Source organism: Ostrinia nubilalis, chromosome 20 (genome assembly GCF_963855985.1).
Source record: "Ostrinia nubilalis chromosome 20, ilOstNubi1.1, whole genome shotgun sequence".
In the NCBI taxonomy this organism is placed as follows: Eukaryota; Metazoa; Arthropoda; class Insecta; order Lepidoptera; family Crambidae; genus Ostrinia; species Ostrinia nubilalis.
In genome coordinates, this window is record NC_087107.1 from 13,342,253 (window position 1) to 13,370,104 (window position 27,852).

Sequence of the window (27,852 nt, forward strand, 5' to 3'; positions counted from 1 at the left end):
CGCGGGTTCGAGTCCCGGACGCGACCTACGCTCACGTACCACATTAGCGGCTTTAAGTTTTAACTTACTTGTTTTTGTTTTGTGTCCGACTTTAAATACGAGATTGTGTTTTAACATGTTGAGTTAGTTGAGGAGCTGCAGTGTAATTCTATAAAAACTCAGACATTGCAACTGAATCCGCAGTTAATTCTTAGATTAGAATTTTAAAAACTCGATCTTCGATACGAATTTACTCTAGCGCTACACTTGTGAACGCGGCAGCGAGTTGAACTAATTTGTCCGTGAGATTTTGACGAATAATATACTGGAACGGCTTAAGTTTCCTCAAAATAATACAAAAAATTGCGGGAAAATATAACTTCGAATGTACGACGAAAGATACTTGACATTTCGATATTCGTCAACGATGATCACGATATTATTTTTGTAATAAAATGCAACATTGTCTATCTCCACTTGACGTACTACAGTGATATGGTAGATTTACATTATTTCTACTGTCCTAAATCAAGATTCCGCTGACGGCTTTGATAAACTATCCTCACATTGCGTCCATCAATTTTGCAACTGCCGATAACATCGCATTTCAAAACCAAATCACAAACATTCACAATGCTCTAAACCAGGGGTCAGAAACCTTTTAAGATAAAAGAGCAAAAAGCGAGAATATCTAATTTCCAATATAAAATCTGTGCATCGTAGATCTCTGTCAGATGAATCGATTTTGATTTTAGTTAGTTTTGTTCGAAAAGTTACTCGTCGAGAGTGTTCTTAGCAATGCTTCACGAAAAGGTGCATTCATTAAAAAGTAAAGCTCCTGACAAAAATAATTTCGTATTATGCTCATTTCCCTGCTTCGTTATTATGAGACTCTACCATACCATATAAATATTTTTGTTTGTCTTTAAATGTAGAGACAACGACACGCAAAACTGTACACAGTGGCATCTTATGTAGCAACAGCATCAGAGCGATTTGCGATAATGTACATTCCTATAGTCCCATAAATGTTAATTTTACACAGAATATCAATTAGAAGCGAGCATGATAGATGTTGACAACTCAAGTAGCTCTTTTTTTTAAAGCGCTTTTACGTAGAGTTGTATATTAATTTGTTTAAAGAGACAAGTCAGTAAAAATGGCACCGCAAGTTATGTCAGTACCTCGACTTGCACTTTTAATGCCGCGCGATGTGGGCTACCGGCGCTTGCGCAACCAACCGGTTTCAAGGTCTGTGTCGAGCCGGTGTTCCGGATAGTGTTGACTGTTGTTGTTTGCGCGGGTAGGCGACTTTATGATGTTTTGGAGTTTACTGTAGTCTGCAGTTATTTCACAAATATGAAGAATCGAATAAGTTACATTTCCAATTCCAACCCTGGAACTGAACGAGTTTTAACCAAACCAAGTCGAGCTATCAAATTTTAATTTATTCATGAATAAATATGTACTTATTAACTTACATTACTGAATGAATATGATCTAAAATTTACGAAAAAATCCATCTCCCAATATCTACGAAAACTCACGTTTAGAAACTCATTTTATTGCGAGAATAATAATTATTCTAAGTATTTAACTATTTTAATTTTAGATGCGGTCTATTTGCAAGAAGTGTACGATCAACGATTATATTATCATCTTTAATTATTATTCCTACTCGAACTCGTATTGATCAAATTATGAATGATGCAATAAATGCAATATTTATACAATACTCTAAATGCTCTACTACTATGTCTATAAGTATGAATAACTCGCCATTTGCTGGTTGTTTTCAAAACACCACTACCTACCTAATCTACATTTTGAAACATGAAATCGTATCGCAACCGTTCTCGTAAACCCACACAAACGGACAGACAGATCGTGTGGCTTTTAATATATCGGTCAGTGCTCTTCGGAAGTGGGTCGTTAGTAAACTGCATAAAGCAATTGTCTGTTGTCTGAGGATGCAGTTGTTGGATGGAAACAATATTGTTTATGGTTGACTAGCAGCGTGCCCTGGCTTTGCTTTGGAAAATTTTATGGTCACCGATTTAGCTGCTAAAATGCCATTAGATGCATTATGAAACAAGATGCTTCATTTGAATTAACTGACTCAAACATAACTAAGTACGTAGTACCTACTTTAAAGTGTTTTAGTCTATATCTAAGAAAGTCTTTAAATGGTCATAAGTTCATAACGAAGCAACTAAAATAAGTATTGATAGTATTATACATCGTTCGTTCGTTCGTTTCAGCCGAATGACGCCCACTGCTTTATAAGTCTCCCCCAAGGTTTTTCACAAAGTATTATACTTACATACATAAGTATTTATTATCAATCGAGCTATGTGGAAATCATTGGGGGAGGCCTATATTCAAGCAATGGACGTGCTGTGGCTGAAATGATGGTGATAATGATTATATTTATTCGCTGCTCTATGAATACTAATAGTGCTAATACTAATTTAATCAAAACTCCCTGATGATTATGTTAAAACTCACAACCAGATTCAATTATTTAATTACATACATTAAATTAACAGGATGATTGTTTAGCTAAACGGCATTAATTTCAACATAATTTCAATCAAACATGTAAATCCTTCCAGAAACATCAAAAAGGCGTTCGCTACCAATTAACTTGTGATTATTATAAAACAAACTTGTTGATTGTTAATTAAATTTAATTAAATGTCGTAACGCGATCAATCATGGCGCCTCCACGTTTCACACTTGCCCACGCTGATGTTATCAGCAACCTGTCCTGCTGATACGACTTATCTAGCAGGTTGTTGGGTGGTTGATAAATTAGGACCATAGCTAGAGCCAATACCGCGAAACCTCATGGCAAGCCACTCTTTCAAATTTCACCATTTGCTGACCTGCTGATAAAAGGCCTGATAATTTATCTGTCAGATAAACTACGGTTTCAAAGGTCTTGGATAGAGATGTCGGGTAACAGATTTGTTAGGGTTAGTTAATTCCGGTATAGGCCTTACGCTTATTAGGAATAGTGACTGAGTTTATCTGCTTCTTCTCAGCACTGACCCATTTATTGTCCTGAAGCAGTGGTAGGGTTAATACTGGGTCGTGTAAAAGTGCTATTTATAAGCCTACTTATAAAATAAGTGACTTTGAATTTGTTAAGTAACGCATAAAATCTTGTGAACAAGATACCGATAAGGAACTGTTAAAATAGGAACCCTATTATCTGCCAGATATTAATCTTAATTAATTTAAGTTCAATACAAAGTGTAGGCGTTTAAGTACTGACTCATCATTAATACCTAAGTATTATTATCTTATTATAACATATTAATAGATATTGGTTGTAATAATGAACTTTGAAATAACTAAACTAGCCTTGCATTGTCTTCAATTTCATTGAGAACGTCCGTCAACTTTAGCAGAATGTCAGTCTTTTTTTCATCAGTTATATAAATACATAATTACTTAAACCTTTTGTATGGGTACGCGATGTACAATGGTTACAGAACATTTTCAACTTTGTGACATTATTTTTACAAGTAACCCACTGTCTCACTTTTTCTAATACATAACATAACACATCTGTGTACATAATTTCAAATCGATCCGAGATCGTGATAACTTTGCTACGTTCCTTAAATTTTGTCTTTCGTTACCCATGTCTCTCATACCATGCTAATTGTGAGAGTGATGAACATTTATAGTTGTTCGAAAGTCAAATTGAAAAATAATTGACTATAAACTTTGGCCGAAAAATAAACCCATTAGATTCGTAGATGGTGGATGGTAGAGTCCACAAAGTCCATGCCGTAGATTTCAGCCAGGATGGTAGAGTCCACAAAGTCCATGCCGTAGATTTCAGCCAGAACTTCGGCCGGAAGGTTTGTGGCCGAAAGTGGCAAAATCCGTGTTTAAAAATTTAACTAGACACTATTGTAGAGAGTACTTCCGCAGCATCCTTGCTCCCAAAGTGTTAACTTGCCCTCGTTTACCCACCAATATCCCAAATAACCTTTAACCCGCTCAGTCATCTAGAAATTTTCCAGTTGTCAGTTATTTTTAACGAAGGGGCCGACCGATTTGGGCAGACCTCGGCTTGAGGTCAGAATGCGACCCATTGCCTTTTGCGGAGAGGTCCAGGTGAGCTGGTCGCCGGAAACTAACTCAGCTCCTTGCTACCTTGGAAGTTAATTTGGGATGTGATATTTCCTACAATTAAACGTACAATAATATATTTTGTTATTTTTGTCAAGAAACTACATTTTTAATCTATTTATGTAAGTATAGCTGTTATCCATTTATGTTTGGTCTTTTTAAATAGTAGTACGGCTGCAGATTCATGCATTTTTTTGCAAATATTTTTTTATGGAAGGTTATTAGGGCCATGTGAATATTAATAATTCTGGTATGACCCTAAAAGTACATAAAATGATAACGAAATTACACTCTTCTTCTTTTTATATTATGGTTAAACGTCCCTAAAGAGTATTTTTATACATCGGACCTCTATAAAATCGCGGTAACCTCAATATAAAAGATATTTTTGGGACAATTCGAAAAATTAGTAGAACCAATTAGAGTGATACAGAATGTTTGGTATAAAAGGGTGTGTCTGCAATTTCTTTTACTCGCTTTTTAGTGCTTGACATTGTCAATAATGTGACCATTCTAAAAACTTTTATAAGAACTACTCCCAATTTTGGGCAAACTCACTTTTAATAATCGAAAATCGTGGTTGTAAAACCAGGGTCGTATGAGTTGACAAGATCGTTTCAAATCGATTCAGTATCATTCCAGTTTTTTTATCCACAACAAGAAAGCTTTGGCCTCATCCGGAATCCTCAACCACAGAGGAATTGGCAATCTTATCTCTAATTTGCGATAGTCATATTATTTAGTAACTTGTTTTTACACAAATTACTAATAGTCCAGTTAGCTTCTCGTACTAAGCTAAATATGCTCACGAGTGAGGTCACAACAATAGTCAAGCAGCGGCGGGGTTCGAACCCGCGTTCCCCGGATCACGAGTCGGCCAGTCCAACCCCTTTACCGTTCGGCTATCATGGCTGGACATTGCAACGCGGGTGGTTGATTTGCGCTAACAATATGCTATATTAATTTCCCACTACATTATCAACGCCTGTCCGTCTAAAAACAATCAACAGCATATCAGACTATACATTTTTTGCAAAATAACTCCTATTGTGACCACATAAGATGCTTTAATCGTTTGATGTCGCCGGATTTCATGGATATCTAAACCCAATTCAAAGTCTAAACAAAAAGTAATGAGTACAAACAAAAAATTAATTAAGTCCATTGATTGGTTTCGTCAAACCATGCGCGTGGGCACTGGGCACGAATGCCAAGGACGCCATACAACCAGTTGTATGAGGTATGTATGGCTCGGGCCGATGAAAAATGCGCATGTAGGTGACATTGACTCTTGTGTGTAAGGTACACCTATTGTGTGTTCCTGATGATGCATTCTGTAAATAGTTACTTACATAAAAACTCTATTTATATGCATTCTGTAAATAGTTACTTACATAAAAACTCTAGTTGTACTCCAACTTAAAAAAAAAGGTGTATCGTTCCCTTTAGCCTAGGTGCAGACCACCGATTTTTAGTTGACCGATAGTTGGGTTGGGCTGTTGATCAGTATGGAGATGTAAGAAACTGTGCACACTATACCGATTTACTATCAGCCGATTCTTCATACAAATTAGAATCGGGTCCAACTATATCGGCCAACTAAAAGTCGGTGGTCTGCGCCTACTTAGGCAGTAGACAATCCGCAACCACAGTGCATTCTAATTTCGTTAATCATCGCGACAAATTATTCGCTAAGTATTCTAGATTATGGCTTCTAACTTAGGTAATATTTCCACACAAGGCGCAAGATACATAAACCGGAAATAGCCACTAAGCTGTTCATACCTTACACATTTAGGTAATACTTAATCATAATCTTCGGGAGGAATGGTAGTCATTTTCAAATTGGCACCTTCACGTTTCTTGGTTTACATCACCTTAGTCGATTACTGTTAAGTGGGTGAATTTACTTAAACATGGGAAGTAAAATAGAAAACATAAATGGCACAAATTTCAAGCCAATAAGACGGATAAACTAAAACTATAGTATTGTTAGAGCATCTTCTATCGATTGTGAAAATAATATCCTACAATACACTAATTTTTGCCCTGAAACCGATAACATAAAACTAGATTTTATTAACTCCAATTCGTTTGTAAATCGATATTTTCTATGGAAAAACTTAGTAGGAAATATTCTCTGGAAAAATCATTGATATATACTTTTCTCACTTGCAAAATTCAACTAAGATAGATAAATAAACATTATTGATATGAAAAGTAGTTAATATTACAATAGATCGTAAACTTAGATCTCTAGACTACATGTTTATCTCCTTAATATTCAATGGTACAGTCTGAGTCAAATAGTTCGTGACATCCAAAGATGCCCAGTGTCCAAAAACTTGACAACATAACACAACCTTATTGACGTGTTGTGAACTTTTTGGCTACTTTGGGTGGTTAGTAGTGGTTACTATTTCACGCTGACTGTACCTTCTCCTCGCAAGTGATTCTAATAATTTAATGTAAGCAAAACACATGCTGATCCGCATTCGCGAGAAAAATCTCATTTAAATATGCCTTGCGAGTACCAAGAAGCTCCGGTCATCGAAACGCAAGCACCAATTGGGTTAGCAGAAAAGTACTGCCACATTATACTGAGAAAGAGTGTGTTTATAAACAAGTTCGAACAACGTCCGGTGGACGAGCGCTGCTTGGGAGCTAATGAGATCGAAGTTTATAAAGATAGCTGGATTGATTGACATAACATTAGTAGTTTTGATAATAAGCATTCATAAAGTGAAGCATAGGTGTTTCTGAAAAGATTACTTTGAGTTTTAAACAGTTGAATCATATTGCAGTCACGAAACCTGCCGACATAAGGCGTCGACTTTTGACATGTTGATATTTGTTGATCATCATCATCATCTCAGCTATAGGACGTCCACTGCTGAACATAGGCCTCCCCCAATGCTTTCCAATTTCCATGTTGCCCGGTTGGTAGTAGCGGCCTGCGTCCAGCGCCTTCCTGCTACCTTTATGATGTCGTCGGTCCGCCTTGTGGGTGGACGGCACGATCCACGCTGCGTTTTCCGATACGCGGTCTCCACTCCAGAACCTTGCTGCCCCATCGGCCGTCAGTTCTGCGTACTATGTGCCCTGCCATTGCCACTTCAGCTTGCTGATCCGTCGGGCTATGTCAGCGACTTTATTTCGTTTACGGATCTCCTCATTTCTGTTCGATCTCGTAAAGAAACACCAAGCATGACATCCTGCTGTTTACAACTAAAAAGTCATAGAAAGTACAAGTTGTCGACATGATTCTATTGAAATAAAGCCGCCGGGCTGTCGGCGGGCTTGCTATGTAGAGTCCTTAAGATACTACGGCTTTTATTGTGTGGGTTGTAACTGAGGTTACTATCAATGTCAGACTCTATTACAAACCACCATAGATATCTCATAAAACGAAATCAGTCAAATACTAAATAGGAATCGACTTAATAATTCAATATGAAGAATAAATCCATTCTTCGATAGTCTATCTAGTTGTTCATTAAAAATAATAAACCACGTTTCTTGGCAGAAACCTAGCAGGCCAAACAAAAAGTAGACGGTTTCATAAAGTGGCTGGCTGTGGCAGAAAAGGCTTGTAGTTTAAATAAACATGGACAAAGAAAGTAAAACTTAATGAACGATTAGGCTCTACAAAGTAGGCTCCTACTCGCGATAACAAGGCAACAGTCGGGAATGCGTGGGCGCACGACGCCTTGCGACGTGTGGGCCAAGTTAGAAGCTTTTGCGATTTTAAGTTTGTTTTTCTTATAACTGCCTTTTGAGTGTCCAGGATGAGGGCTACCTTTTGATGCACGTGTCGGAAAAGGTTGGAGCTACAGCGATCGTTTTTTAGTATTTTAACTGCCTGTTTCCGAATGTCCAGGGTAAGGGATCTGCTTCGAGGTTTTAATTACACCATTGTTGTATTATTACTTAAGTGAATCAGAGGTTTCTCATTAGTGGAAAGATAAACGAGATGAAAGCATCTGAATTCTTATTACATTACAACTCCCGTGTATTATTCAGAAGGACATAATTGCATTCAGCAACACTAATACGAACTAAGGTCCTATAAGTTCATGGGTTTTTATAGAACTAAGGTTAGTTTATGAAAGGTTTATCTTAGCTTATCTTCATCATCATCATTTCAGCCACAGAATCCACTGCTGAACATAGGCCTCCCCCAATGACTTCCACATCGCACGGTTGGTTGCGGCCTGCATCCAGCTTTATCTTATCTTATCAAAACTTTATTCGAAACTTATCAAGCCTATCCATCCAAATAACTAGATTATTAGTCACCTAACTGGTTTACTGTCTCTCCCAAAGCTCTCTAAAACAATGCGTCCACGTTTTATTTCAAAATCAAAGTCAAGGCGCCGAAAGAAGGCCGTTTACTACTTTTGCGCAACGGATCCGCTAATCGCCTGTGCAAGCGCAGCGGATTAGCGCCGTAAGGACGCCCGGTGCGGCCGCGGCTTGACTGGGAGCGAGGCGGATGTTGACACAAAATATTAATTAGATAAATATTTTAATCGCTGAAAAAAATCATCAAATGAAACTCTTCTCCAATTTCTGCTTGGCCCAAAGGGTGACTCAAGATAATGCCATAGGATTTAGTTCGCCTTTTGTACCCTGTTCAATGTACAATAATAGAACCAGTAGCGAAATATAAAACGAAATAACTATGTTAGATAGAGGAATTTGTTATTTTTTACTGGTATCGTAAGTGAATGTTTTAACTATTTCGTACGTACGAGTACATACTTACGTGACGTATTGATGATGATTACATTAAAAACTTCCGCATATGTAAGCTTCAGTGTAATTGCATTAAACCAAAATAACTCATTCATCATCATCATCATTTCAGCCAGGACGTCCACTGCTGAACATAGGCCTCCCCCAATGCTTTTCATGTTGATCGTTTGGTAGCGGCCTGCGTCCAGCATAGTGGGACGTTCACCCACAAGGTGAACCGACGACGTCATAAAGATAGCAGGGAATAACTTATTCGCTTGCAATAAAACCCCGTCTTTACCCAAACAGGAATTTAGGAATCCAACCGCGTTTTGACTGCATTGTTTTACAATTTACGTCTAGACAATCATTAAATCTTTATTTTCTTATTTCTATATTCATAAAGCTCTCATTCCCCTATCAAAATAGTCTGACACAATTTAGTTACTCAACGTTTACTCACTATGGCTTGAAATCATTCGATACTAACTTTATTTGTTTGTCTGTATTGTTATGACAAAAGGAAACCGATCTGTAGGGTAAATGCCAATTTCTACGGACGTTATTGTGTTTAATAAGAAAGTTGGGATGAATCAGAACTGAATCTGTTTAAAATACAAGGTAGAAATCATTGTGGGAGGCCTATGTTCAGCAGTGGACGTCTTATGGCTGAAACGATGATGATAATGAATGTTTAAACGAAAAATGTAGAGCATTTATAAAATTGCCTTTGTTAGTTTCCTAACAGGATTCTGGTTAGGCCACTACAAGAATACATTACTCATTTTATTCTACATATAACAATAACTTTATTAAGAGAATGTTGTTATTGAACCAATTGGCTCGTACTGCTAATTCAAAGCGACAGTAACTGCTGTAAACAGCGGTTAAATTACTGGACCGTTCCTAATGCGGTTTGACTGGGAAACGACTGGTGACGTCAGTCTGCATTTGATGAGATAAAGGTTATTGTGATATCTTTTGTTCTTGATTGGTCAAGTGCGTTACTTCCTTAAAATAAATATTTCTTCCTTGATCCTTAATGCTATTAATTAAGTAGTATTTGAATCAATGCTAATTATAAATGTGTAATAATTTAGCTTTTCTTTTTCTTTTCATCTAAATAAGTAGTTTCTGGGGGCACGGCAGTGCCCCCACCAAGTCGAGCAAAAAAGTGGCACGGCCGTACCGTCCTTTTCTCGAAGCAATTCAGGCCATTTTCGACCGCCTGTAACTTCGTTGTGGATAAAACTAGAAGGCTGAATTTTCATTAGCTATGCAGGCATTGTAAAGACACGGTATATTTCAAATTTCATTCAATTTGAACCAGTAGTTTAAGAATTATAACGGGTCAAAGTTACTTAATTTTGTCACTCACTGACTGACTGACTGACTGACTCACCGATCATCAAAATTCTAAGGCACTTCTAGCAGACCTAGAAGCTTCAAATTTGGAATATAAGTAGTGTTTGGTGTATGAATCAAGGAAAAACTAAAATATTTGGGGGCACGGTAGTGCAACCGCCAAGTCGAGTAAAATTTTTCAATTTCGGTCCAGTTTTCTAGATACATAACTGCTGTCTACAAAATACAAAAAGAAATGAGATCCCATCAAAAACAATACTTGTCAAAAAAAACCAAGTCTCGCAACTCAGTTGTTCTACGGTAAAAAGTTGTGAGATCCATGTAATACCAAGTCCAGGTGTTCAAGTCCCAAAAAATATCTTGAGAAGTAGGCGAAATAAAACCACTATCAAGATTCAACCACAATGTGTATATTTAAAAAACATCATCTCAGACTACTTATGTAAGTCAAAAAATACTTTATCACCGCGTGTTAAAAGCCTACAGCGCCATCTAGCGGTAAGCAGTTGAATTACATAGTACGCACTACGCGTATGTGCTAATATTATAAATGAATGGCGTAAACATACCGCCTCCCATGGACAACTGTCCATCACTATATCTTAAAGCTAAAATGTTGATAGTAAGAAAATTACTTAATACTAATTGTACAATAATGAAATGTAATTTTTAAAGGCAAAAACAATATTTTTTATTTTTATTTTTTAAACATGAGTTACAGTGTTCCCTTTCATTGTGTAACTGGTAATGTTCGTAATTTACATATAGGTCTTTTAATAACATTTGACCCTTTACATCGAACGCTAACTACTCGAGTGAGCTTATCCGAACCTGGGTGCTTCTCCACGACTATGCCATATAACCATCGACCTGGGGGAAGATCATCTTCCATTATCAAAACCAAATCTCCGATGTTGGGTTCAGACATCTCATTGTTCCATTTATACCGATGAAAGAATTGAGTCAGGTATTCTTTGGACCAACGACGCCAAAATTCCTGAATCATTTTTTGAGTCAATTGCCACCTACGCAAGCTACTAATGTTGGAGTTCTCATAATTTACATCAGGAACTAATACTAATGGCTCTCCTATCAAGAAATGTCCAGGAGTCAAAGGAAAGGGATCCAATGGGTCAACATCAGCGAGTCTTGATATTGGTCTCGAATTGAGACAAGACTCAATTTGAGACAACACCGTTGTCATTTCTTCAAACGTGAGTTTGCTTTCTCCAATGACTCGCTTCAGGTGATGCTTGGTTGACTTTATTCCAGCCTCCCATAATCCACCGAAATTTGGAGTATGGGGTGGAATGAAATGCCAATTGGTATCGTTCGTCGATAGCCAATCTGCAATCTCTACTGCAATTGTAGACCTTTCCTTGTCGAACAATTCCTTTAGTTCCCGTGAAGCGCCAACGAAGTTGGTGCCATTGTCACTCCACAGCTCAGCACAATGACCACGTCTGGCTACGAAACGTTTAAAGGCAGCGATAAATCCTTCTGAAGTCATATCACTTACCATTTCCAAATGTATTGCTCTCGTGACCATGCAGACAAATAGGCAAATATAACCCTTTGTGGAGTGTTGTCCTCTACCCTTTGCTGATCTTACGGCTATGGGACCTGCATAATCAACACCACTTCGGTAGAAAGGCCTAGCTGGAGTGGTTCGGGATGCAGGCAGTTGACCCATCAGTTGATGCATTGGACGTGAGGAATAGCGCACACAACGTACACATTTTTTAACGTGGAACTTAACCTGTCGCTTCATGTCTATAATCCAATACCGAGACCTTAGAAAGTTTAACATTAATTGTGTTCCTCCGTGTAATGTTTTGTCATGAGCGTCAGCAATAATTAATTCCGTTAAATGACACTTTTTAGGTATTAAAATAGGATGTTTCATATCTATAGAGACATCGGCTATTCTCAATCGTCCACCAACTCGTAAAATGTTGTCAGCATCCATAAACGGGTTCAATGAATGAATTGAACTTTTCTTACCCACAGTTTTATTTTTGCTGAGATTTTCTATCTCTTCCTGAAAATGTATGCTTTGGAAAAATCGTATACACAAATTTAGAGCCTCTCGCAACTCTAAAGCAGTCAACCATGGCGCAAACTGAGGTCTTTGACCCGAATAGTGTGTCAATTGCAAAAATCGCCTACATAAAGCAGTGACTCTACATAACCTACGAAGGTCAGAAAACCTTGTCCAGATGTCAACAGTGTCTTGTGAGGTCAAACAACACAACTTTTGAGTTCTCTCTTCCAGGTTGGTATCCTGTTCTAAACTCTCGAGTGGACTGTAATTTATTGATATGTTATTCAACCAACCTGGCCCCTTCTTCCATAACTGCTCATCGTACTCATCAAAAGATGTAATGCCTCTGGACGCGCAGTCTGCAGGGTTATCGCTTGACCGAACGTGGGACCACTGGCTTCTATCAGTAACTGACAAAATTTCCGAAACCCTATTCCCGATAAAAGTTTTCCACCTACTTGGATGACTACTTAACCAGGCTAACACGACAGACGAGTCGGTCCAAGCATGAATGTGATGTTTAGGTATATCAAGCACTTCAGATACCTCCAATAATAACTTGACCAACAAGACTGCGCCACAAAGTTCCAAGCGAGGAATGGATACTTGTTTAATGGGAGCTACCTTCGTCTTGGCGGTCACAAGTGTGACGTTTACGTTCCCATCCTGATCCACCACACGCACATACACAGCGGCTGCATATGCCACAGTAGAGGCGTCACAAAACCCATGCAGCTCTACGCATGTGTCATTTTTACGCGTTCCAATCCATCTGGCTATGTGGAAGGTAGTAATAGATGAAAGATTATCTCTATACTTAATCCATTCATTAAGCAAGTGAGGTGGAAGTTCTTGATCCCATTCTATGCCCGCTATCCATAGCTTTTGTATAAAAACCTTGGCCGTAATAATGAGAGGAGCTATGAATCCCAGAGGATCAAATAAACGTGAGATGTCGGATATCACTCTACGCTTAGTAACAGGAATTTTCAGTTCAGGAAGTTCAATAGTGTATTCAAATGTGTCTTTTACACTATCCCAAGCTAAACCAAGAACTTTCTGAATGTTACTAGACTCCGCTTTAATTTCAACCTTTTCATCCTTGTTTCTTTTGTTTGCCCCTATTCTTTGCAGTAACTCTTCATCATTACTCTTCCATTTCTGAAGCTGAAATCCGCCTTTGTTTAGCAAGCTGTTCATTTCCGTAAAGACTTGGATGCCTTCCGCAATAGACTCACACCCACTCATTAAGTCATCCATATAGAAATGACTTAAAACTCTCTCTGCTGCCAATGGAAATTCTTTACCATCGTCTTTAGCTATCTGCTGTAATACCTTAACTGCCAAGTAAGGTGCTGAGGCCGTCCCGAAAGTAACACGCAGACTTCTCAAATGTTGCAACCCAGAATCGTTGCGCCACAATATGCGTTGAAAGTCTGCATCCGACTCAGTGACTTTGACTTGGCGATACATTTTTATTATGTCTGCAATCAAACATATCGGATGTGAACGCCACTGCAACACAAGATGCCTTAAGTCCGGTTGTAAGGTAGGCCCTATCATGAGTTCACTATTAAGTGATACGCCATTATCACCTTGGCACGATGCATCAAATACGACTCGGACTTTGGTAGTGGTCTTATCTTCACGGATAACGGCATGATGTGGAAGATAAACAGTTCCTAACTTGTCTTGTTGATCTACGGGTACGATCTCCATGTGACCTAACTCAATATATTCTGCTATCACATCAGAATATTGTTGCTTCAAATTTGGGTCTCTATCCAGTCTTCTTTCCAACATTTGAAGTCTTTTGGCAGCGATGAGGTTTGAATTTCCATATTGGCACTGCGGATCTTCATTACGGAATGGAAGCTTGACTATATACCGCCCAGTAGGATCTCTGGTGGTTGTTTTGGTGAAAATTTCTTCACACAACTTCTCTTCTTCAGTCAATTGCTTCTTGCTTGAAGGTTCTGCCTCTAACTCCCAAAATTTTCGCAATATTTCGGTCTCATTTAACTGTGTGTGCATACTTACGATGTTGTGGTGGCATGCCTTGGGCTCAACTAGAGATTCAGATTGAATCTGACCAGATAATATCCAGCCGATGGTGGTGTTCTGAGCTACAGGAGATCCTACAGGACCTTTAATAACACCATCGACTAAAATCTGGCTGTATATTTCTGCTCCCAACAACATGTTAATTTTGTTTGGTATATAGAATTTTGGATCAGCTAACTTTATACCTACCAAGTGCGGCCAAATTTTTACACCAACTCTGGAAGAAGGAATGACTGATGTCAATCTGTTTAAAACATGTGCCTTAACAACCAAAACACTTCCGGGATCGTGTAGCGACTGAATCTTCACAAAAACAACAGATTTCGACGCCAATGAAGCGTTGTCATCTGTGCCACTACCTATTCCGGAGATAAAAACCGTGTTAGGCACCTTCTTCAATCCAAGAGCTTGAACTGTAGACTCGGTGATAAAAGACGCTTGAGATCCCTGATCCAATAAACACCTTAACGTTTCTTGAACTCCTGATTTATTCGTAACTTTAACTAAAGCAGTTGCTAATAAGACCTGACTACTAGCTTTAGAGAAGTAAGAAACAACATTTGTGGTTTGATCATGAGTTTCTTCAGCATTAGTGGTTGCAACTGAAACATTTATACTCTGATCGCCTGACTCTACTCCTTCCTCGGACTTCGATATCTTTAAGATAGATTTGGGATGTAACAATGAATGATGTTTTCGTTTACAGATTCGACATCTAGAGGTTTGACGACATGTGTAGACGGAGTGATTAGGACCCAAACAATTAAAACAAAGCCCTTTAGTTTGGATAAATTCACGTCGAGAATCCGAGTCCTCTTTAGGAAACTTTTTACAATTAATTATTTTGTGATTCTCGTTACAAAAGGGGCATGATAATGTAGATACATGAATTGATTTTTGTACATATGAATTATTAGATGGGTTGCTACGAGAAGATACATTAGGCTTGCTTGATTTTGAACTCAAAAATTCTAAGGCTCTGAATCTATGCTCAAGAAAATCATTAAAAATAGTGAGAGTAGGTAAAACATCAAAAGTCTCGCTAGCCTTAGCTTCCCACAATTTTCTTGATTCTGAATCTAATTTTTGACTTATTATGTGAATAACAATTATATCCCAGGAACTAGTAGTCCAGTCAATAAAGCATTATAGATGGAAATCCGTGGAACACAATTTTTGACTTCGGGACTTTATTTAGGCTAGTTAGGAGGTAAACATAGCAAAAGTCCCCGCCCTTAGCCCTTGAGCCGGCAGGGAGAGGGGGGTTTAAAGGTACTACTTTTCGGTTTTACGCTTAATCCTCGGAAACTATGCGCCCTAGTGGCATGACTACTATGAACCAAAAAAAGCTTATTCAATTTGCTACAGGTGAGATGGTCAAGTTTTTCTATAACTTGTATAGTTTTCGCGGCATCTGCTCTAGAAGGTCTGTAATAATGGAAATTTTATTATTGTCTTACATGTTCCAATCAGGAGAAAATCGTCAAAATCAATATTGAGCTAATATTCTAGACATGCGGGAGCATGTTAAGCCTAGTTCCAGGGAGGGGACTGCAACGTGCGTATATTTAGACGAACGAATTGGAGCCACTTTTGACTCCTCATCACTCAAAAAGTACTGTGCATTATCACTTCAAATTTGGCTCATGTGTTGAGACTTACGAGATAAACATCAGCTTCAAATTTCATAAATATACCTCAAACGGTTCTTTAGGTATTGACGTCTAAAAATCTATTTGGCTGACCTATAAGACCAAATTCTAACCACTTCCAGATGACCTTGAAGGTTCAAAATTGGCATTCAGATAGGTAGTTGTGTAAATACAAAGGAACAAATAAAAAACCAGGAAATTTTAACATTTCACAGGTGATAGATAGATTTTAGTGTCCTAAATGTCGATTTTTGAACGTCAATACCTAAATAACCGTTTGAGGTATATTTATGAAATTTGAAGCTGATGATTATCTTGCAAGTCTCAACACATGAGCCAAATTTGAAGTGTTAATGCACTGTACTTTTTGAGTGATGAGGAGTCAAAAGTAGCTCCAATTGGTTCGTCTAAATATACGCACGATGCAGTCTCCTCCCTGGAACTAGGCTTAACATGCTCCCGCATGTCTATAATGTTTGCTCAATGTTGATTTAATCGATTTTCTCCTGATGGGAACATGTAAGACAAAATTAAAATTTCCAATATTACAGACCTTCTAGAGGAGATGTCGCGAAAACTATACAAGATATAGAAAAACTTGACTGTCTCACCTGTAGCAAATTGAATAAGCTTTTTTTGGTTCATAGTAGCCATGTCACTAGGACGCATAGTTTCCGAGGATTAAGCGAAACACCGAAAAGTAGTACCTTTAAACCCCCCTCTCCCCGCCGGCTCAAGGGCTAAGGGTGGGGACTTTTGCTATGTTCACCTCCTAACTAGTCTAAATAAAGTCCCGAGGTCAGAAATTGTGTTCCAGGGATTTCTCTCTACACCGTCGTTAAAGCATTCATTGACTGGACTATAGTGTCAATGCCGAGATTATTTAAACCGTGTAAGCATTCATTTGTAGTGTCTAATACCTCCTTAATAGCACTAGATGACTCTACTTGTAATGGCTTAATACCCATTAAACGCTTTAAAATATTGTCCGATAAATATTTTTTGTTATCATACCTATGTTTTAACTGTTTCCAACAAATCTGATAGTTAGTAGCGGTAATAGATACATGACGCAAAAGTTTCTCCGCTTCGCCCGATAAATGGCTTTTTAAATAATGTAGCTTTTGAACGTCATCCAATGTATCATTTTTGTGGATCAGTGAAATGAATAAATCCCTAAATGAAGCCCATTCAGTGTACAAACCTGAAAACATAGGTATAGAAATCTTCGGCAAATTGACATGACATGATGTATTAATAGGATTTTTATTTTCAATTGTACAGCTTTTTTCAGTGTTATTTTGTGAAATCTTGTTTAATCCCTCTTTAAGTATTGTTTTGTAATCTAAGTATAATTCCTCTGTTGTTTCATAAACATTTTGTAACTCATATATTGATTGTTTTCTTTCTTTAGGTTCATACTCGCTAATAATTTGCCTATGTGTTTCACAAAAAGTTTGCCATAGCTGATCTAGGTTTTCTAATCGTGTCTCAATGTAAGCAATAGTTAAACGATCTTTACCAGCCTTTTTAAAGTTCGTTTTTCCCTTAGATATAGTATTTTGACAATCAATTTGCAACTGTATTAAACCCTCCATAATAGCAAAATTGTTTAATTACAATAATAAATGATTTGTAAAATTATAACACTTAAAAATATCACTAAACAAAAGTTCGATATAAGTAAAATTTCACTAGCTAAAAACGACTAAGTCCCTTGAGAAGTTTGCAAAAATTTTCTAAGTGTTTAAAATTAAGACACTTAGAAAAATTCGGGCATAGGTTCCCCGTAAGTTAACTTTTAACGAAATTATTCTAAGTCTAAATCTACACTAAATTTATTACAAGTCCATAAAATATTTATTTAAAATCACTAAGTTAATTTGTCCATTTAAATAAAGTTCAAATTCTTCTGCTGGTTTGTATCACTTCAAAGTTTCAAAGTAAAATTGTCTATGTAAATAAAGTTCAAATTTACTTACAGTTTATCACTTCACTCACTGTCACTGTCCTATTGTAAATAATCCGTCATTCCTCAATCCGCTCCTTTCTCGAATCTCGTACGTGGCTCCCCCTGTCGGCCCGACTGGTAAACTGCGCCTCTTCTGGATCGGTATAGCTCCCGTCTCCTCAACTTCCTTAACTCCAAGAGTCGTGTTCGGAATACCAAACACCCAGAAAGCACCATCGACGGCAATCGGCCGCCTAGTCGGTACCGCAAGTGGACAAGACAAAGCCTCTCAGATGCCAACCCGGCTCGAGGACCATGTTCAAGTCCCAAAAAATATCTTGAGAAGTAGGCGAAATAAAACCACTATCAAGATTCAACCACAATGTGTATATTTAAAAAACATCATCTCAGACTACTTATGTAAGTCAAAAAATACTTTATCACCGCGTGTTAAAAGCCTACAGCGCCATCTAGCGGTAAGCAGTTGAATTACATAGTACGCACTACGCGTATGTGCTAATATTATAAATGAATGGCGTAAACACCAGGCCTGGAAATCTTTAACGTTTTACATAAATATATTGACTTGGCCATCGCATGAAAACACGTGTAAATTAAATTATTTAGTGCGATGGCCAAGTCAATAATTTATGTAAAACATTAAAGATTTCCTGGCCTGGACTTGGTATTACATGGATCTCACAACTTTTTACCGTAAAACAACTGAGTTGCGAGACTTGGTTTTTTTGACAAGTATTGTTTTTGATGGGATATTCATTTAGTCAAATAAACAACCATTGATTTAAGTTTCAAATAACTAAATTATGGATCAAAGCATTTTTTTTTTATTGTAACTGGAGCCAAACTTCTGAATTATATTTGCGGAAAACCCATATTTAGCTCTGCAACTTACGAAGCATTGAGATTTTTAGCTGTTGTAATTAATTACAAATCAAATAAATGTGAACAACATAGTAAAGGTATTAAATATTTAATTAGATTTTAAAAATCTCATTAGTCACGCCCAAAGTCAATGAAATATATTTGGATCCGACAGATCGATGGGGTGTGAAGATATTTCGAAGCCGGCCATGTTGTGTGAATGCAGTGATGGATCCGTGCCCATACATGGATATTGGGGATTAACGTGCATCTGATGCGAGTATTCATGGAGTGGTGATGCATTTTGAATGGCTACCTGGAATAGTGGTATACGTATCGGACGATACTAGTAGCAGTTAAGAGTTCGAATCCTGTGAGGGTTTTTTGAGAGATGCTGCAGAGTTTTTCGAATGCGCATCCTCCGTACACGAACGTTGAAAGTTGTATTTTGTAATTTAGGAAATAATTTATTCAACATGCAAACTTTCATCAACATTTCACATCCTTCAAGTTTTATTTTCATAGCAAAAAGTTCATTTTATTTCATGGTTCAATCTTCAACAAGACTCATAGCTCAATACTTAGTTAAAAGATTACAATGGATGTAGGTATGTATTTTGTTTTTTAAATATTTATCCATTTATGTAATATTATCTTATTTTATCCTTATAAGATACTTAAGCTCTACTTAGATCTGGACTTAGTGTGATAGCTGCAGTAGATAAATGTACATAGCTGGACACCGTTAATCAAATAGTTAACTTCGTTAATCTTTAAACCGTTAATAAAAAAATTAACTTCGTTAAACGTTAAAACGTTACATTTCGCAAGATTTAACGGAAGTTAACGTTAATCGTTAATCCGTTAACACATGATAATAAAACTAAAAAAAAAAGTATGCAAGGTTCAAAATAATTTCGAAAGCTTGTATCGCGCATGGAATTTATTCCTCTTTTATGTTTGCGCTACAAGCTTTCGAAAATTATTTGAACCTTGCTTAAGTACAATTATTTTTTTCGTTTTAGTACAACTGCATTTCAGAATAAAAGCTTGTTTTTAAATTTTTTTTTAAATTATTATAATTTTATTTTACAATTTTTAGTAGTATCTCAATCTCAGAGCTTTGGTTCAATTACAATACAATTTAGCACCAAAGTGCTCGGAAAGACAAATCCAGCAAACCCAAACTCGATAAGTGTCCACCGTTTCGTTTAGGAATTCCTATGGCCACCTCCTGACTCCATCATCAGGATCCTGGACATCTTCTAGTACTAAAGTGCTCGAAAAGACAAATCCAGCGAACCCAAATTCGATGCGATGCCGCCGTTTCATTTAGGAGTTACTATGACTCCATCATCAGACCAGCTCAATGGTACCATAACATTGCATTGTCATCGTACTTACATAAGAATACCAAATTTCAGCTCAATCGGTTGAGGAAAACTGGTCTTAAATTCAGTTGCAAGAGTTGTCCCACACATACTAACAAGTGTCGTTAGTGATCTGGTTATGAAAACTGTTGTTTTGGGTTCTGGAAGTTCTGGAAGCCCAAACATACTTGATGATACTTGTCAGAACGCGTTTTTCTAGCGTTTTTCAGCGTGCATGCTGTATCTTTTTGGTAAATAGTAGGTACTGGATTAACGATTAACGGACTTAGGATAATTTAACGGAAGTTAACGAGTCCGTTAACATTTTTTAAAGTTAACTTAAAAGGTAATCTGTTAATAGAAATGTTAACTTCGTTAATTAACGATTAACAGATTAACGAGTTAATGCCCAGATAAGTAAATGTATTATTATTATAAAACCTATCTTATTGCAAAACTAAATCGAATACAGGTAGATATAAGATGTTCGCGAACCTTAAATAATTCTCAGAACCCGAATTAGGACGAAGAACCCATAAAGTTGGCCAAACGGCGCGCGCGCAGAAAACCAGTCGCTAATTATTCTTCATTTATTGGTGATATATTCAAACCGTTAAATGCTATGATTTCTGACGGAACTATTATGGACAATTTATGGTAACTGTACTATAAAAAAATATTTACGATATTTTTATCATAAGGATTAACGGAAAGAGTTAAAATTGCTTTATTTTGTTTTAAACCTTGAAATGGGTGCAAAATAATATTTAATTTGCTTGCTAAGTAACTACTCTAACCACTGAAAACACTAAAAAGCGCTCTTTAAAAACCTTCGTCACTTCCTTCCTTCACACTTAAGAGACTATGTAGGACTAATTTCAGAGACAATAATATATTCCTCAAGACTGTTAGGAATCAGAAGATGATAATAAGCACAAATTCGTAATCAAAAACTTGGATCATAATACTCGTAATCCTATTTATCAATAGCAAGACACTTTAAATTAAAACCAATATAAATCAATGCTACATCTATCTATACATATAAATAAAAATGAATTGATGTTCGTTAGTCTGATTAAAACTCGAGAACGGCTGGGCCGATTGAGCTGATTTTGGTTTTAAAATGTTTGTCGTAGTCCAGGGTAGGTCTAAACGGTGAGCAAATACGCGCGCGATATTTTTTTATGTGACAGTCAAAATTCCACGCGGGCGAAGCCGCGGGCGGAAAGCTGGTCATAAATAATAATAATCGATAATAACTACCTACTTATCCCAGTTTTCGACTAGGTAAGTAAGTATATCCTTTGACCACAAAAAATATAATTTATGGTAATTTACTTCCTTTAATGACTATTGATTCCATTAAAATTATATCAACTACGTTTACAAATGCGTCGTTATCGACACGTGTTCGTGCATATTAATTACTTTGGTTTCAATTATAAAGTCAAATCCTAATGTTTTTAGACCTGTCCTTTTAGATCGAAAAACTTGCTCGTGCGCAGCAAAAACATCAACGCCAATTTAGCGATCGAGGCTAGGAATTTAGTATGACATAATGTTGTGTTCCCACGTGATTTTCTCCGTTATTCAATATTCAAATTGATGAGCATGGCGAATAGGTACTTAGACAACACGCGATGTCTAAAGTCTGACTTTTATGGCTAACTAGCGGCTTTCCTTGCTTGGATTTTGGGACATAAAGTTTCATCAAACTATGCCAAAAGTAATGTTTAGTTTTTAGTGAGTTTTTTTTTTACAAAAATATAGCAAGCTCAAGTTATCTCATTAGTTGGAGAAATCAAAGGTCTAGTAAATTGATGGATCGCGAATGATAGACCTCAGCTCAGCTCAGTTTAAATAACCCATCTCTGTGGTCTAGTAGTCATATCACCTGCCTCAGACCTATAAGTTTCGGGTCGGTTCCCACTGGGGGACTCTTTTTCCATCAGGTGAGATGTGGGCCAAGAGCTTCCTCGTTGTGGATTGAAAAAAACTCGTAAGACGTCTTCATCTTGATGGATAATAAAAACGGGAATTCCTGGCTAACCTTAGGAGGAGGTCACGTGCAGTGAAGTACCATAGTATGAAATGAAGACTTGAATTGTCCTGAAAAGGGCAAGTGTCCTGGAAAGGATGTTCCTGAAGAGGCTACATACGGGCAAATTATTAACATGACCTTCACTGGTTGGGTTTTTATTGGTGGTCAAGCTGTAGATCCTGGCTACACAGGAGTTGCAGCGGTGGGAACGAGAGGTGGGAATAGTCCCGTTTGGCAAATATTTTGAATGTGTATTTAATGTTGTTATGTTGTCCACAGAGCCATGGAGAGCCGGGTGGGCCTGGACTACATAGTGGAGCACGCGGAGTACGCCGGCAAGCTCGCCGCCGCGCTCACCTCACCCGCCGCGCCGGTCAAGAAGCAGGTAAAAACATGTTAAAAAGTAGCATCTATCTCAGTGGTTCTTAACCGGTGGTCCGCGGACCACTGGTGGTCCCTGGAGGCATTCCAAGTGGTCCACGAAGACATCGTAACATCGTAATAAACAAGTAACGTGACGTGATGAGTCGAGTCAACACAACGCAAACGGCGCAAAGTAGGCGAGATATCGACCTCCCCTTTCATAGGATTTTGAAAAAAAAAGTGGTCCCTGACAAGACAGAAATTTGGTAAAATGATCCCTAGAACCACTGATCTATCTTGTATCAAACGTAGGTAGATTGTTTCATAACTTGAAAAAATCCAGTTATAAGGTTAGAATCGAACCCATGACCCTTCGCTTGCTGGGTGAGGTGACTGCTCTGACCTCTGAGCCACTTAGACATTGGATCTCACCTATACGAAGTACATTACTATTTTGTGATTAAATATCATAGATTGTAACTTTGCAAGAAGCACGTTAGGAGTTAGTTAAATATGATTGTATATTTGAGACTTTCTCACTTCACGCTTTGAGGCGTTATGATCAATGTCGAAATATTATGATGCGAGCATTCATCAGATCAGAAAAGAAAGACTCTAGGACAGAAAGACGGACTGCATTTCAAATGCACTCAAATTGAAAAATTCCAGTTGGAATACCGTTGATATAACTTCACGCCGACTGTAATCTTATTACGTAGGTACTCGTAGTTTCTAGACTTTAGTTAGCATGACTGTAATAAAACTGGAGTATACTAATAACTCAACATCGCATTTTTTTCCAATTTTGAAGCTGACTGTTTTGTTGTAGGTCTTCGAGTTGCTGTCAGCATTATGTGTTTACAATGCGGACGGATATGCTCGGGCCGTGGACACCCTCGATCGGTACAAGGTACATAAACTTCTTATACAAATCCTAAACTTCAACATCTTTTAACAATAGGTTCCAATTTATTACGCCTTCGTGGTCAATTGGTTAAAGATTTTGATTCTACCAATTCAATGTCTTCCATTCTCAGGTGGAATACAACATACGGTCTGATTACAACGCAAGAAATTGAAAACAAAGAAAATTACGATTGAGTAGGGCTGAATGTTTTTTTTACTTATCTATTTATGAATCAACCCCAGGCCTCTGTGTTTAGAAGTCCATTTCCGCAACCATCAAGGAGGCCACAAAATGTCTGTAAACGTCAGATAAAACCTTGTTTCTTTGTTTTTTACCATTTAAGCCCAGGCTTGATAGCCGTCAATAAATCAAGGCATATCAGTGATCAGACAGTGTATGGAGTCGTCAGTCATGGCGCCGCCCACGGGCCCGCACCTTTGGAATTAGTGTTGCCAACTCAGAAGGCTTTTGTGGTTTGACGCTGAGCTGGAGCATTTTCTAAGAACGATGATTATGAGCTTCCAATGATGAATGAACATGATCCATTGTGAAAATGGTTCTAATAATAGAAAATCGGCTTACCTAATCGGTTTTTTAAGTAAGTTGAGTTTTAAATGCGTTTTCAGCGGGCAAATTTAATTCACAATCAAATTCTTAAAGCATAATCTTAAATATGAAAATAATACTCTTTTCAGACGTTACAAGCTTTCAAGCAAGCGCTTTGTTTAGGGTCAAATACGGATGCCCTGTGAGTTAGTCACACTTGCAATGAGTTTAAGATACTAAAGTAACTCTACTCATTTCATACTCACGTATCAGACTGTAGCCATCGCATAGAAATAAATTTTTCAAGGGCAGATATATTTGAGATGCTTCCAGGAAATTCCAGGAAAAGTGATGTCTTTTATGCCTGTATTCACAAACGATACTTGCCTAAGTGCAGCAGCGAACGCTCAGCATTGAATATAGCTCTGTGATTGATTCGTGTGTCACCCTGTGCGTCCACGCGTCCTGTGAGACCTCATAGTAACGTTTTCGAATACGGGCGTTAATGTTATCAATTGTAACTTCCAGACCATAAAAGGCGAGCGATACCGCCTGAATGTGGTGGTGGAGGAGCTGAAGAATGCGGCCACGGTGGACTACAAGACCGCGCTCGTGGCCTTCATCAACTGCATCATCATCTCCGCACCACGGCTGCCTGACAGGATCAGGGTCAGGAATGAGTTCATTGGTAAGTAAGCACTGTTGTGTTCCAGCAGTTAGATGTAAGATAGCCAGTTCCTCTGTGATTGAAGAATGCGGCCACGGTGGACTACAACCCTCACTCTTCCTGTAGATTTCGTAGGAGGTGACTAAGGGAGAATACGGGGAACATCAAGCCTCTGGCCAACGTAGGACATATCTTCATTTTGCCTCGGCTAGTCTTTTGCCTCCTGAAATGGGGACTAGATGATCCGATGATGATGATAAATGCTCAGGGTCAACACACTATGATCCTTATTGTTACTCATTGCAGGTAAATCACAACGAAATCATTATGTAATAATACACATAAATCCTTTTGTCTCCATAGGGAATCGATCTCACAACCGCAGTTGATGTACATTTCAGTACTCAAACCACCATTTCAGGCGTTCTATCAAAGTTTTCAAATATGACTATTTTCCACTCTAAATATTGGGAAAATTCTTAGAACAACTGAATGCTATTACCATTTGTATCCTCCCAATCATTCAATGTTACATAATATCGGAATCATTGTGCGACATCGTTAACATAATAACGAACTTTTTATCGTTATGTCTAGATCCAACCGCCATAACCTTCTATCGGTCGTCGCTCTTCACATCAATTTTAATTTATAATTGGCCTGTTTAGTTTAGCACATTTTAAATGTAAGCTTTGGGTTTAAAACTATTTGTTTAATTGATTGATCTCGTTTTTCAGGTCTTGGACTTCTCCCAACTCTCAACAACTTAAGGTAAGATTAAAATTCTAATGTAACCATTATAATTTAAGGAAAACCAGTGTGTTTACTAACTTTTGAAATCAATGCCAATTTTTAATCTGATAAAATAATTTGTCATCATAATTAACTTCAAAATCTTAACACATTAACATAATTATTTAAATCAAATCAAATATTTACTGGTTAATCCTGTATTTTATTAATGAATTGATTAGTGGTTTATAGTTTAGATCAGTGGTTCTTAACCTTTAAGTCACGAGGGACCGTTTAACCAAATTTCTGTCTTGTCAGGGACCATTTTTTTTTTCAAAATCCTATGAAAGGGGAGGTCGATTTCTCGCCCACTGTGCGCCGTTTGCATTGTGTTGACTCGACTCATCACGTCACGTCACTTGTTTATTAAGATGTCTTCGTGGACCACTTGGAATGCCTCCAGGGACCACCGGTTAAGAACCACTGGTTTAGATTTTAGCATTTTGCAATGATTATTCCGTAGAATATAATTTTGTACTATTACCTATTTATTACTTACTGCTTGTTTTACTCTTTTGACACTCGTACGCCCGTATTTACAAACATTACTATGAGGTCTCAAAGTGCGCGTAGACGCACAGGGTCACACACGAACCAATCACAGAGCTCTATCTATTCAACGCTGTGCGTTCGATTTGCTGCTTCACTTATGCAAGCATCGTTTGTGAATTCGGGCGTTTATCTCTTAGTGGATCTACTGCTCATTCTATAGTTTGACTATAGACAAAATCTGTCAATAAAATTTACAATGGCAATAAAAAAGCCGTTGAATCGATTTTATTATCTTTTTTTGTGAGTTTAAGTTTTTTGCCGTCAGTTTTTGCTAGATTCGGACGGACGGTCACGGTAATTTGATAAGCTTATAGTAAGGCAAAAACAATTTTATGTGTTAGCAGCATGAAACGATTTAGATTAGCTAAAAAATTTAACTAAATACGTTAACTGAGTCATTTTGAAGCTTTTAATTGTCGTTTTCAGCTGATAAAACTTAGTAAACCTACGTTAATAGTTCTTTGTACATAGTGTTTTAAGATCTAAAAGTAAAGGTTTTGTACACTCTCATGATGATGGTATGATGACGCATGGTATTTTCTTCTTGTATCGTGTGTCCTGAGACAACTTAAAAAAGTCACAATCCATAAGCTCTATATCTCTCTATCTTAGATTTTATGAACTTCAAATCTTATTTAAAGGACTCAATTGTGCTCCGAAGCGAAAAAAACCATTTTGGAACAAACACCCTAAGGGCCCGTGCACACCGCGTTTTTTTCTGGCGACGTATACCTACGCGGTACCTGAAAAAAACATAGTGAGCATTTTCACCATAGTGTTTTTCTCATAACAATCGAACCCTGAAGATATTCCCCTGATCTTAGTAAGTTTTTTGGCATGTTATCTGTACAATTTAAATACGAAAAGTCCAGTTCCGATATTTTCCTTAAACTAACTCCGTTTAGCGCCATTTAATAATAGCTCTAGTATCGTACCTGTTTCGTAAGCCGGTGACACTGGCGCGAACAAATTGCTTTTGGAGAAGTGATTAATGAATACCGGTCTGGGGGTGTATTCCGAATACGATGTTTGATTCAGAATGGACATACAACATCAAAAACAAATGTATTACTGGTGTTATTAAGTTGTATTAAAATTTAACCAAATAGGCTTGAATCAATTTGTGGACATCGATCATCGAACCGCGAACGACGGAAGGCTTAAATCACGTGGATCGGCGAACGAACGCGAGCAATATTTGGTTCGCGAGCAATGGACGGTCAGTAGTTTTCAATTCAGTAACTTCCAACTTGAGTTCTTGGCCTACATCGTACCTGGTAGTAAGGGATAATCAGGCCTATACTTTATTTTAAACAGTTCATTGATTCTTTCATCTCTCCACTGATTAATTATTGTAGAAAGGAACTATGACTTTATTCAATTTAGCGGTTCATTTCAGACTACGACATTCTCTATCGTCTTACAGAATAGCGCCACAATATTCAAATCAACCTGTTTTTGGTTCGATGCTCGTACCAGTCATGCAAAAACAGTCGTGGTTTCTGGAACTGTTTATTAATAGATTTAGCTGTTACTAACGTATTCTTAAATATGGTCTAGGATTAACATTTACATTATTTATTACTTTTTAGTTACAAAGAAATAGGTAGGTATTATGCTACAAAAATAGACTTTAAAAAGGATGCATGTATTTTCTTTGTATTTTGTAGGTACACAAGAATAACTTTTTTAAATAAAAAATATGCACTAGCATATGGTTAACAAATGCACATTGATTCTAACCTAAATTTAGGGTTCAACTTCCAGATTGCGCTAAAATCTTAACGA

General features: G+C 37.5%; 2 protein-coding genes across 2 annotated transcripts in view; one reads left to right on the top strand and one right to left on the bottom strand.

Annotated features, from left to right (window-relative positions):
• LOC135081912 (uncharacterized) overlaps positions 1 to 14,476 on the bottom strand; it is a 100,441-nt gene extending 85,965 nt beyond the window's left edge. The window contains exon 1 of the mRNA XM_063976694.1: positions 13,962 to 14,476. Coding sequence (XP_063832764.1) covers positions 13,962 to 14,476 — 515 coding nt within the window. The remainder of the gene's footprint in view (positions 1 to 13,961) is intronic.
• Positions 1 to 27,852, top strand: part of LOC135081913 (FH2 domain-containing protein 1) — a 154,952-nt gene that overhangs the window by 84,896 nt on the left and 42,204 nt on the right. Inside the window, exons 5-8 of the mRNA XM_063976695.1 lie at positions 22,517 to 22,622; positions 23,430 to 23,510; positions 24,582 to 24,741; positions 25,458 to 25,491. Coding sequence (XP_063832765.1) covers positions 22,521 to 22,622; positions 23,430 to 23,510; positions 24,582 to 24,741; positions 25,458 to 25,491 — 377 coding nt within the window. The 5' untranslated portion in view covers positions 22,517 to 22,520. The remainder of the gene's footprint in view (positions 1 to 22,516; positions 22,623 to 23,429; positions 23,511 to 24,581; positions 24,742 to 25,457; positions 25,492 to 27,852) is intronic.